The sequence below is a fragment of the Mandrillus leucophaeus genome, unplaced genomic scaffold, assembly GCF_000951045.1.
Source record: "Mandrillus leucophaeus isolate KB7577 unplaced genomic scaffold, Mleu.le_1.0 Scaffold263, whole genome shotgun sequence".
NCBI classification, from domain to species: domain Eukaryota; kingdom Metazoa; phylum Chordata; class Mammalia; order Primates; family Cercopithecidae; genus Mandrillus; species Mandrillus leucophaeus.
This window is the reverse complement of record NW_012102732.1, coordinates 3,606-22,604: the sequence shown is the minus strand read 5'-3', so window position 1 is coordinate 22,604 and position 18,999 is coordinate 3,606. Positions and strand designations below refer to the sequence as shown.

Sequence of the window (18,999 nt, the reverse complement as noted above, 5' to 3'; positions counted from 1 at the left end):
AATATATAGTTTAGAAATTATATATATACACACATACAAGCAAGAAACAATTGGAATTTTAAATTTAAAATGGATACCATTTACAATAACTTCAGAGATCATAATATATTTAGGAATAAACCAAAACTACCTAACCTAAAACTACAAAGTATTACTGAAGAAATTAAAGGAGACCTGAATAAGTGGTGAGATATATATGCAACTTTCATGAATTCATTAAGATGTTACTTCACCCCAAACTGTATATCTATCAATGCCTCAGCCATTTTTGTAGAAAGTAACAAACTAGTTAAAAACTTAAGGCCAGGTGTGATGGCTTACACCTATAATCCCAGAACCTTGGGAGGCCAGGGCAGGAGGATCACTTGAGGTCAAGAGTTCAAAACCAGCCTGGCCAACATAAAAAACATTAAAAAAAATTTTTTTTGTTTAAAGTTAGCCAGGCCTGGTGACACATGCTGTCTTCCCAGCTACTTAGGAGGCCGAGGTGAGAGGATCCTTTGAGCCCAGGAGGTCTAGGCTTCAGCAGGATACATTTACACCACTGCACTCCAGCCTGGGATACAGCGCAAGAGTTTGTCTCTTAAAATAAAATATTTTATATACATTGAAAATGCAGAGACCTAGAAGATGAAAACAATGTTGGGAAAGAATAAAGTTAGAAGACTACACTATCTTTGTTCAAGACTTAACTATAAAGCTGTAGTATTAAGACAGTGTTGTTGGCATAGAGATAGGCATGTTGACCAATGGGCACACTAGAGAGTACACATGCAGTTCATTGGTTTACGACAAAGGTACCAACGTAGTTTAACAGGAAAAGATGTTCTTTTCAACAAATGTTGCTGGAATAGAGGGAAAAGTGAACCTCAGCTCTTATTTCATACCATAAACAAAAATTAACTCAAAATGGATCATACACCTAAGTACAAACAGTAAAAATATAAGATGTCTGCAAGAAAATGGTATAATTGAACTGGGCACGGTGGCTCACGCCTGTAATCCCACCACTTTGGGAGGCCAAGGTGGGCGGATCACCTGAGGTCAGGAGTTCAAGAGAAGCCTGACCAACATGGTGAAACCCTGTCTCTACTAAAAATATAAAAGTCGGGCATGGTGGCATATGCCTATAATCCCAGCTACTCAAGAGGCTGAGGCAGGAGAGTCACTTGAACCCAGGAGGCAGAGGTTTCAGTGAGCCCAAGATTGCGCCATTGCACTTCAGCCTGGGGGACAAGAGCAAAACTCCATCTCAAAAAACCAAAAAAGTCACTCATAAAAGAACAGGGTCAAAATGGCTTGAAATATTCTATAACCATAATCAGCATCATTTATCATCATTGCCTCAATTAAATTTGTGGTCAGTATTGCTACTGGAGAGATACAGGAGCAGTTCTTTTTAAAATAATTTTCTTTGTTATAGTTTTCTACCTTTAGGAGTCCAGGTGTCTTTATGGGTCTTAATAGATTTCCATCATTAAATGATGTTTCATTTTTATAGAAGCAAGTATATATGCTCAAATGAATTTGCATGTTTTATACATTTATGTCCATTGTATATTTATATGTATTTTGAGTCATTGTGAAGGACCCATAAAACGTGGTAGGGATGTAATTACTGGATTTTGATGAACCTTTGGTCATATAACTGAATTGGTAATAAATGGAGTTTTTTTGGGTATTTGGTTTTATCATTTCTATTTGCCCCCACGATTGTTCAATTAAAACATTATGAAATGTTAAGTTAGAGGACTCCTAACCACTAATTGCATGTTTAAGCCTGATAATGCATGTTTAGTTTTTGTTTTTAATTTCTTTTTATCATTTTAGTAACAATGATGATGTTATGTTGATTTCTGTGGAAAGGCCTAATTTGACAACTCCAATTACATCAAATCCAACAGGTATCTTATAGCTGATTAGAATATGATCTATCAAGTTAGAAGGCCTTAAATCAATGTTTGCTTAAAAGTGAAAAATTGAATAATATCTTTTAATAAAATGAAAAATTTAAATGTACTCTCAAATGTTCTAACTTATATCATGGTTAATATTACCTAAATGAATGATTCCTTAATGTAATTGAGATTTCATTTTAACCTTCTGTTTTATCAGTTTATGGCCTTTTTGTTTCTTTTATATGTTTAATGACTTTATAAGTTGAAAAACTACTTATTATTAATCGTTTGCCCTGGCCTTTTGTTGATGGTAGTGATGGTTTGTTTTTTGTCTTTTTATTTTTTATTTATTAAGTTATCTTATAGTCAACTTAAGATTTAAAGTTTTTCTTGTCAGTCTGGGTGTGGTGGCTCATGCCTGTAATCCCAGCATTTTGGGAGGCCGAGGCAGACAGATCACCTGAGGTCAGGAGTTCAAGACCAGCCTGGCCAACAAAGTGAAACCCCATCTGTATTAAAAATACAAAAATTAGCCAGGCGTGGTGGCATGTACCTGTAATCCCAGCTACTCGGGAGGCTGAGGCAGGAGAATTGCTTGAACCTGGGAGGCATCATGCTACTGCTCTCCAGCCTGGGCAACAGAGCAAGACTCCGTCTCAAAAAAAAAAATTAACCTTACATTTCCAATGATAACATTTCTCAAAAAAAAAATTTTTCTCTCTGTCAAAAATAGCCATCTTGTTTGGCTCATAATTTCTTATCCAAAATTCCCCATTTTCATTTCATTTTCTAGTATGTTAGAGTATTTGCATCGTAATTTTAAAGCTTTGCCTCCACTTATAGCTACTTACTTGTCCCCACAGTTTGGGCTGTTAAGATTGTGAATCAGAGAATTACAAAGGATGTTAATCATTTATCTTAGGCTTCCTACTGGTTCCAGGAAGGGCGCTTCTCACCCATGTCAGGCAGTTGTAGTCTAAAGATACTGTGAATTAAAAGTGCGTGCATTTCCAACTGTATTTTCTCATGCAAATTTCTAGGTAGAAGGATTTTCAAAGAAAGAGTTACTAATATAGTTGCCAAGTTACAGAAAGAAAAATGGCTTGACCCAAAGTTACATTTTTAAAAAAAAATTCATTCAGTCTTTGGAATAGGTAAAGGCAATTGAGTTACTTTTTATCACTATATAATTAACAGCTAATTAGCATCCCCATTATTTTGTTTTAGCATTCATATTTCACAAAGCTCATAAATATTGTGTAATTAATTTGTCAAATGTCTCATTTCTTTCAGATACCAGAAAAACTACATCAGGAAATTCTAGCAGTTCTCCTAATGCTGAAGTTACAGTAAGTAAGAAATACTAACTCTGTATATTGTTCATTTAAACATGTTAGTTCTAGGAACTTTAATGTTTGCTACATGTTGGATGATTTAGTTTTAGTCCAGCTTACACATTGAAAAGCAGACAGCTAATGATAAGCATAATTCATAACGATACTCATTTACCAAATTCATTTACGTTCTCCTTAGTCTTATTTTCAGAAACCATATAGTATTTTACAAGAACTTTTTAATAGTAGAGTTAAACCACAGGAGACTTAGAGATGTTCCATCTCTAGTTTCTGAATGGTAATTTGAAATTACCATTTAAAATTACCAAATTTTTCTGAATGGTAATTTAAAATTACCATTTAAAATTACCAAATGTTGAAGTTTTTAAAAACATTTTCAGCTATTGAGGCAAAGCTTTATTATTTACAATTTTTTTAGGCTGTACAGAAGAAACTTGATTTTATAATTGATTTGACAAAAGAAGGCCTATCCAACTGCAATACAGGTAAAATGATTTTTTAGATCTTTCTTTTGTAAAAAGGAGGGAAGGGTAACAACTCACAATGCACTGGGTTTACTTATGAAGTTTGTTTTAATATGTTAGTGTGCAGATGTTTATATCTCTATGCAGTTTTAGCACATGTGCAGATTCATGTAACTGCCATCACAGTCAAAGTACAGAACCTGTAGCCACAAGGCTCCTTCATGCTACCCCTTTATACTCACACCTTGTTTCTGCCCCCATCCCTGGCAAACACCAATCTGTTCTGTACTATAACTGTTATTTCACAAATTTATATAAATTAGGTAATGCAATATGTGTTCTTCTGAGATTGACTTCTTCCACTCAGCATAATTCTGAGGGTCATCCACATTGTTGTGTATCAGTAGTGTGGTCCTCTTTATTGGCAAGAGTAGCCCGTGGTGTGGATGCATCATAATTTGTTTATTCATAAACCCACTGAAAGACATCTGGCATGTTGGGGACTTTTACAAATTTCTTTTCTCCTGTGGTACATACTTTTTTCCCTAACCACAACAATAGCTACTGAGAGGACGCACGGAGAGACAGAAACTGGGGTATAACATGAAAATGTAGAGGGAGAGTGACAACAGTGTCTTTCACAGATTTAAGGAAAAAGAAGTGAAATACAATCATGGGGCTGGGGATCACTTACAAGGTCTCATTCAAATTTAATGAGAAGTATAAACCCACATATCCAAGATGTTTAATAAACTCCAGGATAAACGCAAAAGAAGTCATACCAAGACATATCATAGTCAAGTTCCGGAAATCCAGTGATAAGGAGAAAAGTGAAGATACAATGTGGGTGAAAGAACAGAGAATTCACAGGTTTCTAGGCTAGAACAACACAAGCCAAAAGACAATTGAATGACTTCATTAAAAGGCTGGAGGAAAATAACTATCAACCTGTAATTGTTTATCTAGAAAATATCTTTCAAAAATGAAAGCAACTTTGGGAGGTCAGGTCAGGAGGATGGCTTGAGGTCAGGAGGATGGCTTGAGGCCAGGAGTTTGAGACCAGCCTAGGCAACATAACGAAACCCCATCTCTACAAAAATAAGAATAAATCAAAATTAAAATTTTTCAGATCAACAAAATGCGTTGCCAGCAGACCTTTGCTATCAGAAATAAAGGAAGTTCTTCAAGTGATAGTAAAAGATACCAGATAGAAAGCAGATCTACACAAACGAATAAAACTATTATAGAATGTATATAGAAGTCAGTAGATGAAAACAGTAGTACAAAAGATAGTCACAGGATTGAAAGTATGCTGTTATAAGGCTCTAAAGTGGAGTGGTGTCATGTTGTTTGAAGCTGGAGATATATATGGTAATGTCTAGAGCAACAGTTTTTTCTTTTACATAGAAGTAAAGCTAAAAAACCAGTAGTGGAGATAAACGAAATTTTTAAAATACCCAATCTAAGAAGCCAGAAAAAAATAAAAAATAAGAGAAAAAAACAGCAGAGAAAGAACAAACAAGACTAATAGAGAACAAAAGGCAAAAGAATCAATTTAAACCTGACCACACTGATAATAAATATAAGTGGTCCAAACACTCCATTGAAAAGCATTGTTAGACTGGAGAACAATACAAGTCTCAACTGTGATTACAAGAGATGTACTTTAAAAAGGAAATAAACATTAATGGGGTTGGAATGAAAGTCCTGTCTCGTCTCTTATTATCATAAAGTTGAGCTTATATTGCAGTCTGTTTTAATTTGCTAAGGGCCTATTGACTTACTGCCTTGAAAGAAGGAATATTATTTACAAGAAATTATATTTGCTAGGATATTTTAAATATTCAGCTGTTGGCTAAAAATTTAAAGGTTCCTAACCTACAGATTATAATTTTACAAATCTGTCTCTTAAAGCTAGTACAAAAGAGCTGAACAGACTCTCTAAAATAATAAACTCATTAATTCTTCTAGGAAGGTTTTTGTAAAAATACCAGTAAATAAGGGACTAACTCTGAAACAACAGTACAGAATCTTGTTCATCTTTGTCAAAAGAAAAATACAAGTAAATTTCATTTGGAGGATTCATAAAATGTATTAGTTATATCATAGGATATAAAGGATCTAAAATGGTTTTTACTGCTTAATTCTGGGATTTTTAGCTACCCAGCTTTCATACTTTCCAGTATAAACCCCCTTTTCTTAACCATCCCTGTATTTACTCTCCCCAGTTGTGTGTGTGTGTGTGTGTGTGTGTGTGTGTGTGTGTATTTTAACTTTATGTTCTGGTGTACATGTACAGGACGTGCAGATTTGTTACATAGGTAAATGTGTGCCATGGTAGTTTGCTGCACCTATCAACCCATCACCTATGTGTTAAGCCTGGCATGCATTAACTATTTTTCCTGATGTTCTCTCCACCCCCCACCCTCCCCCAACAGGCCCAGTGTGTGTTATTCCCCTCCCTATGTCCATGTGTTCTCATTGTTTAGCTTCCACTTACAAGTGAGAACATGTGGTATTTAGTTTTCTGTTCCTGGATTACTTTGCTGAGGATAATGGCTTCTAGCTCCATCCATGTCCATCCATGTCCCTGCAAAGAATAGGATCTCATTTCTTTTTATGGCTGCATAGTATTCCATGTGTATATGTACCACATTTTCTTTATCTCGGCTATCATGGATGGGCTTTTGGGTTGATTCCATGTCTTTGCTATTGTGAATAGTGCTGCAATTAACATATACATGCATGTATCTTTATAGTAGAATGATTAATATTCCTTTGGATATATACCCAGTAATGAGACTGCTAGGCCAAATGACAATTTTATGATGAAATCATCAAAAGCAATTGCAACAAAAGCAAATATTGACAAATGGGATCTAATTAAAGAGCCTCTGTACCGCAGAAGAAACTGTCATCAGCAGACAGACAACCTACAGAGTGGGAGAAAATTTTTGCAATCTGTCTATCTGACAAAGGTCTAATACCCAGAATCTACAAGGAACTTAAGGAAATTTACAAGAAAAGTAACCCCATTAAAAAGTGGGCAAAGGGCCGGGCGCGGTGGCTCAAGCCTGTAATCCCAGCACTTTGGGAGGCCGAGACGGGCGGATCACGAGGTCAGGAGATGGAGACCATCCTGGCTAACATGGTGAAACCCTGTCTTTACTAAAAAAATACAAAAAACTAGCCTGGCGAGGTGGCGGGTGCCTGTAGTCCCAGCTACTCGGGAGGCTGAGGCAGGAGAATGGCATAAACCTGGGAGGCGGAGCTTGCAGTGAGCTGAGATCCGGCCACTGCACTCCAGCCTGGGCGACAGAGTGAGACTCCATCTCAAAAAAAAAAAAAGAGTGGGCAAAGGACACGAACAGACATTTCTCAAAAGAAGACGTACATTTGGCCAACAAACATGAAAAAAAGCTCAACATCACTGATCGTCAGAGAAATGCAGATCAAAACCACAGTGAGATACCATCTCATGCCTGTCAGAATGGCGATTATTAAAGTCAAAAAACAACAGATGCTGGTGAGGATATGGAGAAATAGGAATGCGTTTACACTGTTGGTGGGAATGTAAATTAGTTCCACCATTGTGGAAGACAGTCTCAGTGATTTAGAACTGGAAATACTTTTTTTTTTTTTTTTGAGACAGTCTCGCTCTGTCCTCTGTCACCCAGGCTAGAATGCAGTGGCTTGATCTCAGCTCACTTCAACCTCTGCCTCCCAGGTTTAAGCAATTCTTCTGTGTCAGCCTCCCGAGTAGCTGGGACTACGGGCATGTACCACCATGCCCGGCTAATTTTGTATTTTCAGTAGAGATGAGATTTCACCATGTTGCCCAGGCTGATTTGGAACTTCTGACTTCAAGTCATCTATGTCCTAAAGTGCTGGGATGATAGGCATGAGCCTCTATACCCAGCCTCCCCAGTTGTTTTCAATCCATTCTTTTACCTACTTGTACCTTCTTTCCCTCCCACCCACCCACATTTTTCCTATTCGCCTCCTTTCGTCTTCTCACCATCTATTTTCCTTTCCGTTTCTCCTCCTCCCCCTCTTCTTTTCCCCACTCCACATTTTATATGTAATTCCTTCCAGATGAGCACAGACCTCATTAGTTGAGATTTTTTTTAATCCCAACCCACATGATTTTTAGTTTGAATTCCTAAAACTTGGGTATAGATTATAAATGGCTCTGTGTTTGAACATCTTTGTTGGCCTAACGAGAAAATTTGCCTCTAAGATCGTTGATCAGAGGTCTGTGTCTCATGTGTAAACATATCTGGTTCCCAGCTACACAGTGTCTAAAGTGTTTACCTTAAGCGGAATTTTTGTCACCCTAAAAATTTTCTATTTTTGGTACCTCTGTATCTTGAACTTTAACTAAAAGTGTATCTTCATAATTCAGTTTTATAATTTTAATTCACATTTAATTATCACCAAAGATGTAAACTATATCTTAAAGGCTATGGAATTGATTCTTGCAGATAAAATTTACTTCTTAAACCTTGTGTTGTTCACAGAAAGTCCAGTATCCCCCCTGGAGTCACATTCGAAAGCTGTTTCAAACTCAAAAGAAACAACCCCATTGGCACAAAATGCAGCCCAGGTACTGATTCAGAGTGCTCTGTAAGGGATATTTATTCCAAATTGAGTGGGAAGTACCTATCTTACTCTTGAAGAAACATTTGGGTCACATTTCAGCTTAGAAAACAATTTAATATGCTGTTGTTAATCTAATTTATACAGTTAAAATCATTCAATTGAGTTTTACAGACGCTACAGAAGTTAAAACAAATACTTTTTTTAAATTGAACAAATTGGCAAAGAAGCAATAGCCATTGTTGATGAGGATGGGAGGAAAAGGGTGTTCTCATACACTGACACTTTTTTTCTTTTTTTTGACACCACATCTTGCCCAGACTATTCCGAATCTTGCCCTGTCGCCCAGGCGATAGTGCAGTGGCGTGATCATGGCTCACTGCAACATCTACCTCCTGGGTTCAAGTGAGTCCCCTGCCTCAGCCTCCCAAGTAGCTGGGATTACAGGCGTGCACTACCACACCCAGCTAATTTTTGTATTTTTAGTAGAGACGGGGTTTCGCGATGTTGGCCAGGCTGGTCTCAAACTCCTGACCTCAGGTGAGGCAACGCACCCAGCCACGCTGACACTTTTCATGTAAATTAGTACAGTGTTTGAGAATACAATTTGGAAATGAGATGGAATATTTATCCCACATGTCTAGAACCTAACCCATTCTGGATTATTGACATTCCAGGGTGTAGAAATCTTAAATCCAAAAGAGGATTATGCTTAAAGGACTGGATCTAGCCTCACATATTATTGAAATACACTTTTATTATTTTGATAAATGGATTGAAGAATGGGAAGTATATATTTCTACAACTGCAATTGACCACTTTAAAAGCTATACTTTCTTACAATTGTGTTTTTAGGTTCCTGAGTCCTTTGAGCACCTGCCACCTCTCCCAGAACCACCAGCACCACTACCTGAATTAGTAGACAAAACCCGAGACACACTTCCTCCCCAGAAGCCTGAGCTCAAAGTGAAACGGGTTTTCAGACCAAATGGCATTGCCCTGACTTGGAATATAACCAAAATCAATCCCAAGTGCGCTCCTGTAGAAAGCTACCACCTCTTCCTGTGTCATGAGAACTCTAATAATAAATTGATTTGGAAGAAGATTGGAGAAATTAAAGCTTTACCACTCCCCATGGCCTGTACTTTATCTCAGTTTTTAGCTTCCAACAGATACTATTTTACTGTCCAGTCAAAAGATATTTTTGGACGATATGGACCATTCTGTGACATAAAATCTGTCCCTGGATTTTCTGAAAATCTTACGTAAAAGAGAGGTCTTTAATAATTACATATTATACTACTCTTTTTTTCATATTTGTTTGTTTGTTTACAATGTTACTGTAATACTATTTGCCGTTGTAAAACGCCAGCTCAGATTGTGAGCCCTTTCTATTGGGACAGTCCTCTTCTATATGTTGTAAGTGGCCAGTAACTTGATGAATTTCTGGTTTGTATTAAATATGTCCTTCCAATGGATAAGTTCTAAAACATATGCTATCTTGGTCGCGTGTTGCTGAGGTGTGTTGTGAACAGTACCTTTGGTGACTGTGAAACTGCTGCTTCTATCAGAAGACCTAGGATACAAGCAGCCACTGTTTCCTCCATTAACAATCAGCTTTTAGTGACCTGCTATGGTCAGCATAGCTACAGGAAAAGTCAGCCCTTGACTGAGGGCCAGATCATCCCTGGAGTGCACCTCTACCAAGATTTTATGAAAAGATGACATGTTGGACTGCATAATACAAATTAATATAAAAATTAAATTTTTTTTTTTTGAGATGGAATCTTGTTCCATTGCCCAGGGTGGAGTACAGTGGCACAATATCAGCTCACTGCAAGCTCCATCTCCCAGGTTCAAGCAATTCTCCGGTATCAGCCTCCTGAGTAGCTGGGACTACAGTAGCTTGCCACCACGCCCAGCTAATTTATTTTTAGTGGAGATGAGGTTTCACCTTGTTGGTCAGGCTGGTTTCAAACTCCTGACCTCAGGGGATCCACCCACCTCGGCCTCCCAAAGTGCTGGGATTACAGGCATGAGCCACCACACCTGGCCAAAAACTAAAAGACTTTATGAAAAGAAATGGCTTCCCATTCTATTCAGCTTCTAAGTGGGCTATTCATTTATGCCCCTCCTCTTTTTTGTTTTGTTTTGCACTCTGTCAATCATTTGGGGAAAAAGCCTGGAGGTCTTTCCTGAATCTGTTCGTAGACATAATAAAATGTGTGCTGTGTACACAAAAACATAATAGTATCTCTCATGAAAGCATTACCCAACCTGCTGTTTGAGTTGAGAACGGATTTGTCCACCTTAGATGTGAGGCTTTAGTTTGCTGATTTCCTAAATGCTACCCTTTGATCATTTCCTAGGGGCTCAGATGTGTCTTGTGCCCACCTCTTCCTGAGAGGAAGTGGAGCTGTGACTAGTACAAGCAGCCCAAGAAACTCTGAACAGGACCCAATGGAGGCAAACTTGAGAAAATAACTGGGATGATAAAAAATTTAAAAAATCCCAACTGTTTGAAAGTTCGAAAGAGGGGCATTCTTTCCTGGTACATGGTGAAAGTTCAGGCTCCAGAGGCTCAAAACAGGGAACGGTTTTCCTTGGCATTTTGTAAATGCTCTCACATCTGCAGTAATAAAGCTGTTATTTTCTGCAGTCTTCTATATCTTTATTTTTAAGAAAATTACCGATTCATGAGAGGAACTGCCCTGTGGGTTCCCATTTCCTGCTCAGAGCCACCCTGGGTGAAGATTTCACCCTGGGATTGTCATGGACTAGACATTCACTCACTGTGAAGCCCAAAGACGCAGCCCATAAACAAGATTTTGGTACCCATCACCAAGTGAACCTACATCTGCAACTACTGGGCCATCTGGAAAGATGAACGATGCTCAAGTCTCTAGCAAATGAGCCTTTATGATCAAAGGAGGAGAGAGAAAGGCTGACAGCAAACATCTTAGAGGTGGTACCTCAGAAAGCATTACTGTTTTGCCTTTTGGAGAGGCAGGGGCAAGATCAACTGTTTGTTCATTTGTTTTTGAGATAGGATCTCTGTTACCCAGGCCGGAGTGCAGTGGCACCACCATCAGCGTCCCTGCAGCCTCGACTTCTTGAGCTCAAGTGATCCTCCCACCTTAGCCTTTCAAGTAGCTGAGACTACAGGTGTGCACCACCATGCATGGCTAATTTGTTTGAATTTTAGTATTGCTGAGGTCTCACTATATTGCCCAGCTTGGTCTTGAGCTCAAGGGATCCTTCCGCCTCGGCCTCCTAAAGTGCTTGGATTATAGGCAAATCCTCAACTGTTAACACATCAGTGACACCAGGAAGGAGCTAGCCAGCCTAAGGACGAAAAAGTCCTGCCAATAACACAGACACACAGTACAGAGAACCCACACCCTGACCCCACCCTATGAAATGCTTCCTGTACTTCCAGTAGGAAACCTTTATACCTTCATTAGGTAACAGAATCAAACTGAGTAATGACTGAAAATTGAATACATTGAGAAAAGGCTATGGAGTGGCCCAAGGAATTACCAGGAATCCTAGAGACTCAAGGAAAAAAATACTTTGCAACAACCCAACCAAGTTTCAAACCTCATACAGTTTATGCAATTCACATTCTACATAACGACATGTTGGACATTTTATGCCCATTTTAAAGATGGAGAGACAGGCCTAGAGAGCTTAGGAGACTGGTGCAAGGTCACAGAGGCCCAGGGAATAACTACAGTCGGGATTCAAAACCAGCTACATGGTTCTGATTCATGCTGTGTACACCATGCTCTGCTGTCTGTGGGAACTACACTGAAGGAACAGTTAGAATTCACACTCTGCTGCCTTGTGGCTCCAGATTGAAATCCCAGCATCTGATTGGCTTATCCTAGGGCATACGTTCAAGTTGCAAGGTGAATTGGAGAAGCAAATCTCTCGTATTTCTAATCTTCAGTGAGAGGTGTACACAAGGTAAGTGTGGTGGTTCTGCACTGTGTCCTGTAGCTAAGCTAGAACTACCTACCCAGAATTTCTTTCCCTGGCTGGTTCAAGGTTAGCATTGATCACAAGACATTATGCTGAGATTTGAAGAGCAGAAGTGAAATGGCATCACATGTCTCAGGTTCTGAAGGGCAGTGCAGGACATCAGAATGAGGCAGCTGATGTGCGCTGTTGCTGATCTGCGAGTTGATGGACCTGCAGCTCCTGCAGCTGCCATCAAAGCCATCTCTAGCCTATCCAAGTACAGGACACATATGGGTGCTGCTGTGTATTTTTCCTACAGCCCATTATTCCCATGGCGTCAAGGTGGGATTGGTGACACAGGTTCCAGTTTGTACTTGGTCCCAACCACATCCATCCTTCCTCCCCAACAGCCTGCCTGGCTGACTGATGGTGACTCCAGGCTTCACAATAGACACAAAAGGAACAGTTTGTGTGGACTTCTCTACCAGCTCTCATGCATAGGAACAAATCTAACTCCATGAGAGATATGTCTTGTTGAATACCATGAGTTCTAAATTTCTCTTCAAACAATCAGTATGTCAGTATATTCAGTTCTTTGTTCTCCATTTTAAAGGTTAACTTCCTCATTCTCCTCACCCCTAGTTTCAGTAAACAACCTTTTCCCCCAGTTCTAATCAGTAGTTCAGCTCTGTTTTCCTGTTCTGTCCTGAGTCACCCTGGTCACCTGCTCTGACCTGAGTCATCCTGAGTCACCTGTTCTGTAACCGCCCTTCCCGCCAAACTACTCACCCCACCACTCCAGCTCGTATCCCTGCTGTCTTTAAAATAGCCACTCGGAATTAGCTTACACTGTGTCGTCCAACCCTAGCCAATAAGGGAATGACACAGCAGTAGGGGCTACCTGTGTCAGAATAAAAACCCCTTTCCCCTCCCTTGTTCAGGTGGGCTCTCACCATTGCTCCACCCACCAGTTGCACCCTTCACCACAACCTCGTCGAATGTTGGGTGGAAGGAAAACTCAAACTGGCTTCGGAAGGACTCTACCTAGTGCTTCTAACCACCGAGATCACAGTTCGAATAAGTGACTCATCACACCTGGGTCAAAAGAGCAACACCCCCTCTAAAATCATGGATAGCTATTCCAGGGCCAATTCCAACCAAGCTACAGCTAAAACGGGTTTGATCTTCTTATATTGCATCTCTTTCTTTTCCCTTTCTATTGCTAGTCCTCTCGTTATTAATGTAACTAGGTCAAGTTCACCCCAAACTATTACTTTTGATGCTTGCCTTGTGATACCCTGTGGAGATTTGCCAAACCAGAGGCAACTCACCACCTCAGAAAAGTATTTTTATCCTTCCTAGCTCTCCTCAGACTAGAAGTCTGTTAACTGGGATAAGTTAGTTTGGGTAGAGTTTGATGAAGATTCCAGTATAAACTGGGAATCTTGTCCTCCTAGAGCAGAAGTTCTCTGACGAAGTTGGTCCAATGCTCTACAAAATACTAAAGAGCAAGGATGGACCGCCCCAACCAGTACTTGCAGCTTCTTGAAACCATATATTTGTTTTACTAAAGGAGTTACCCCTCCCCATTGTCAGCTGAACCAGTGTAATCCAGTACAGGTTACCATCTCTTCTCCCCAGAGGTCTTCCCCTTCATTAAGCTGTTTCTATGCTATAGGAACAGAAATCTCAGAGAAGGATCCCATAAGATCCTTAGAAATTTGCTTCATTGCCTCCTCACCTCCTGCACCGCCTTCTCCCTCCCCTAAGTTCTCCACTAACCAAACGTTCTCTCGTTATATACGCAGTGATAGGACCAAAGTAGATGTTGAGGAAGTAAATGATTTAAAATAAACTTTAGCAATAGAGACAGGATATTGAGATGCAAATGCCTGGTTGGAATGGATCCAATATTCTGTTCGCACGCTAAACAAAGCAATTGTTACGCCTGTGCTCACAGCAGGCCAGGGGCCCAGATTGTCCCCTTACCACTAGGATGGTCCTCCAGTCGATCAGGCATGGGCTATACAGTAGCTCTTTTCCAGGATCCCACCGCCTGGGGTAACAAGTCATGCCAAGCTGTCTCTCTGCTATATCCCAAAGTTTGACACCCTGTGGGTCAGCCCACGAGGGCCATCCAACCTCCATCTCCTGACACTAAGTTCATTTCGTGTCTCTCATGACAAGGAGGGAACTTAGCATTCCTTGGAGACCTGAAAGGATGCACTGAGCTTAAGACTTTTCAGGAGCTTACCAGTCAGCCCTTGTTCATCCCCGAGCAGATGTGTGGCAGTATTGTGGTGGGCCTTTACTGGACACTCTGCCAAGTAACTGGAGCAGCACTTGTGCTCTAGTCCAACTGGCTATCCCTTTCACCTTGGCATTTCATCAACCAGAGAGAGGGAAAATACAACATCATAAAACAAGGGAAGCCCTTTAAGGGACTTTCAACCCTCATGTTTATTTAGATTCAACTAGAGTCCCATGAGGAACACTGGATAAATTTAAAGCCCAAGATCAAATATCTGCAGGATTTGAGTCAATATTTTGGTGGGTGACAATAAGAATGTAGATTGGATAAATTACACTTATTACAACCAACAGCGGTTTATTAACTACACTAGAGATGCTGTTAAAGGAATAGCTGAGCAATTAGGGGCTACTAGCCAGATGGCTTGGGAAAATAGAATAACCTTTGCCATGATATTAGCAGAAAGAGTAGGAGTTTGCATCATGATTAAAACTCAGTATTGTACCTTCATCCCAAACAATACCACCCCTGATGGAAGTATAACTAAGGCATTGCAAAGTCTAACCGTTCTGTCCAATGAATTAGCCAAAAACTCAGAAATAAATAACACTTTCTCAGGGTGGCTAGAAAGGTGGTTCAGTAAATGGAAAGAAATCATAGCCTCAATTCTTACTCCTCTTGCAGCTGTAATAGGTGTACTCATTCTTGTTGGGTGTTGTGTCGTACCATGCATCCATGGGCTAGTGCAGAGACTCATAGAGATAGCACTTACTAAAACCTCCCTTAACTCTCCTCCACCTTATTCAGAGAAGCTTCTTCTTTTAGAGAATCAAGCAGAACAACTAAGACAAGACATGTTAGGGAAGTTTGAAGAGAAAGAACTGTAAGATTCAAGAGGATGGAGTTGTTGAATATAGTGAATTCTAAATTTCTCTTCAAAGAATCATTATGTCAGTATGTTCAGTTCTTTGTTCTCCATTTTAAAGTTTAACTTCCTCATTCTCCTTGCCCCTAGTTTCAATAAACAACCTTTTCCACCAGTTCTAATCAGTAGTTCATATCTGTTCCCCTGGTCACCTGCTCTGTCCTGAGTCACCCCTGGTCACCTGCTCTGTCCTGAGTCATCCTGAGTCACCTGTTCTGTAACCGCCCTTCCTGCCAAACTATTCACCCCACCACTCCAGTTCATACCCCTGCTCTCTTTAAAACAGCCATTGAGAATTAGCTTAGACTGTGTGGTCCAACCCTAGCCAATAGGGGACACGGCAATAGGGGCTAACTACATCATGAATAAAAAACCCTTCCCCTCCCTTGTTCAGGTGTGCTCTTGCCATTCATTGCTCCATCGTGAGTCACACCCTTCTATAGAAGTAAAATTGCCTTGCTGAGAAAATTAAATGTATGTTCGAGTGCCATTTCTTTTGTGGCACCAAAAAATTATTTATAACTTTCTATAGCCTCAATGGCTCCCTCCCTGAGATGATGGGGACTCCCAGAACACAGGAAGAGCAACCTTGCTCTGAGGAGTTGAGGAGGGCAGTAGCTTCCTAACCTATCCTGGAAAGCAGCATATCTCATTCACTGGTGTGTGCTAGAATATGGACTTCACAAATACACCCTTGGGTCTGAAAGTCAGTTCCAACACTTAACTGATTTAGGCAACATGTTTTATGTCTCTGAGCCTTCTTTTTCTCTATGTGCAAAATGTAGACAGTACTGGCCGCCTACATTTTCTAACAGTTTCCTTTCCTTCTCTGCCCTTCTCTTTTCTCTTTCCCCCTTCTTTCCTCCTTCCTTCTCCCTCTTTTTCTCCATTTCTTTTTCCATAATTAATCAGTTCTTCTTCTATTAAGAGGTGAGACTAAGCCAGGTGTGGTGGCTCATGCCTGTAATCCCAGCACTTTGGGAAGCTGGGGCAGGCAGATCACCTAAGGTCAGAAGTTTGAGACCCACCTGGCCAACATGGCAAAACCCCCTCTGTACTGGGGAAAAAAAAAAACAAAACAAAACAAATTAGCTGGGTGTGGTGATGCACAACTGTAATCCCAGATACTCAGGAGGCTGAGGCAGGAGAAGTGCTTGAACCTGGGAGGCAGAGGTTGCATGAGCTGAGATCATGCCACTGCACTTCAGCCTGGGTGACAAGAGCAAAACTCTGTCTCAAAAAATAAAAATTAAAAAAAAGTAAGACTAAGAATCCTGATAGATACATACAGTGCCATTGTAAGGAATAAATCAGTGTGGTAAATTCTTACAGTTTTATGGTTCTGTTTGCTTTTTTTAGTTCAATAGTTTTTGGGGTATGGGTAGTTTTTGGTTACATGGATGAATTCTTTACTGGTGAATTCTGAGATTTTATTATACCTGTCATCCAAGCAGTATACACTATACCCAGTATGTAGTCTTTTATCTCTCACCCAACTCCCAATCTCAGCCCACCTCAAGTCCCCAAAGTTCATTATATCACTCCATATGTTTTTGCATCCTCATAACTTAGCTTCCACTTAAAAGTAAAAACAGTGCTTGCTTTGGTAGCATATATACTAACATTGGAATGATACAGAGAAGATTAGCATGGCGCCTGTGCAAGAATGATACTCAAATTCGTGAAGCATTCCATATTTTTTTGGCTGGGTATGGTGGCTCATGCCTGAAATCCCAGCAGTTTGGGAGGCCGAGGTGGGTGGATTGCTTGAGGTCAGGGTTTCAAGACCAGCTTAAACAACATGGTGAAACCCTGTCTCTACTAAAAATATAAAAATCAGCCTAGCCTGATGGCGCACACCTGTAATCCCAGCTACTTGGCAGACTGAGGCAGGAGAATTGCTTGAAGCCGGGAGGCAGAGGTTGCAGTGAGATTGCCCCACTGCGCTCCAGCCCAGGTGACAGAGTGAGACTCTATCTCAAAAACAACAAAAAACAAAAACAAAAAAACAGTGAGAATGTACAGTATTTAGTTTTCCATTCCTGCTACTTCACTTAGAGTAATGGCCTCCAGATCCATCCAAGTTGCTGCAAAAGACATTGTGTTGTTCCTTTTTATAACTGAGCATTCCATGGTGTATATATACCACGTTTTCTTTAGTTACTCCTTGGTCAATGGGCATGTAGGTCGGTTTCCTATCTTTGCAATTGCAAATTGTGCTGCTGTAAACATGAATGCATGTGTCTTTTTCAAATGACATTTTTTTCTTTTGTGTAGATACCTAGTAGTGGGATTGCTGGATCAAATGGTAGGTCTACTTTTAGTTCTTTGAGGCATACTATTTTACAAAGTATTTGTTCTAATTTACATTGCCATCAGCAGTGTAAACATGTTCCCTTTTCACCACATCCATGCCAATATATATTGTTTTTTTATTCTAATTACGGCCATTCTTGCAGAAATAAGGTGGAATCTCATTGTGGTTTTAATTTGCATTTGTATGGTTCCATTTTGAATACAAGTTACACTTTCCTGTACCAGAAGCAGGGCTTAATTCCAATTTGCAGTTCTCCACCTCCTCCCAGTTCCTCAGTGTCATCCATGCAGATGTCTGCCCTATCCCGGTGACCACCTCCCCATGGGATAGCTAGATACAATCTTCCTGACTCACTCCAGTAAACCTCACAGCCTGCAAGTGCTGTGCAGGTATGCCGCAGTGACCACCTTTCAGTCACAGCCCAACCCGTGCCTGCTTTCTTTAAACCAGGGCTGTTCAACCTTTTGGCTTCTCTGGGCCACATGAGAAGAGGAGTCATCTTGGGCCACACATAAAATACACCAATGCTAATGAAAGCTGATAAGCTAAAAAAAAAAAACACAAAAAAATGCAAAAAAAAATCTCATAGTGTCTTAAGAAAGTTTATGAATTTGTGTTGGGCCACATTCAAAGCCATCCTAGGCCACATGCAGCCCGTGGACCGTGAGTTGGACAAGCTTGTTTTAAAGCCACCAGTGGGAACTCCCCACAGGAAACCTGCTGCGGTGATGCTCTGGACCTGAGTAATGGCTTTAGTACTGCAGATCCTTCTCTCTCTTGCTCCCCATCCACTGGATGAGCTCCCTGCTGCCTCTGAACATCCCATCAACCCTGTGGTCACCACTCTTCTCCTTGGATCTGTGAGTAAGAAAGCACTGCTGTGATTTCCTGTGTTTTGTTGCACAGCTGCCTCTGTGTCACCTGACCCACACACTTGAGCCTGACTCTCCTCCTGGTCAGGGCTCTCCTCCCAGAGAGTGGCTGTGTTGGTAAGAACAAACTGGACACAGGTCAGACACGAGCAAAAGGGTGCCTGCCAGTACAAATAAGTCTCCTGGGAGAGGGACACCTGGTAACCAGTTGGACACAGGCTTCAGGTTGTCTACCAGAGAAAGAAGAATCCCATGAAAGGCACTGTCCAAACGCCCACTTCCCCTGGAGCCCCATCAGGACAGGTCTAGAGTTTATATATCCTCGCCTGAGAGAGACTTCAAGACCAAGTCAGAG

The 18,999-nt window shown here is 40.5% G+C and overlaps 1 protein-coding gene across 3 annotated transcripts in view; it reads left to right on the top strand.

Annotated features, from left to right (window-relative positions):
- Positions 1 to 10,974, top strand: part of ATF7IP2 (activating transcription factor 7 interacting protein 2) — a 112,135-nt gene extending 101,161 nt beyond the window's left edge. For 2 of the 3 annotated variants that reach the window (XM_011984192.1, XM_011984193.1), the window contains 5 exons: positions 1,831 to 1,904; positions 3,192 to 3,247; positions 3,672 to 3,738; positions 8,238 to 8,323; positions 9,172 to 10,974. In XM_011984192.1, the coding sequence (XP_011839582.1) occupies positions 1,831 to 1,904; positions 3,192 to 3,247; positions 3,672 to 3,738; positions 8,238 to 8,323; positions 9,172 to 9,585 (697 nt within the window). In that variant the 3' untranslated portion in view covers positions 9,586 to 10,974. The remainder of the gene's footprint in view (positions 1 to 1,830; positions 1,905 to 3,191; positions 3,248 to 3,671; positions 3,739 to 8,237; positions 8,324 to 9,171) is intronic. The other variant, XM_011984194.1, reaches the window with a different exon arrangement.
- Positions 10,975 to 18,999: the final 8,025 nt, after the last annotated feature.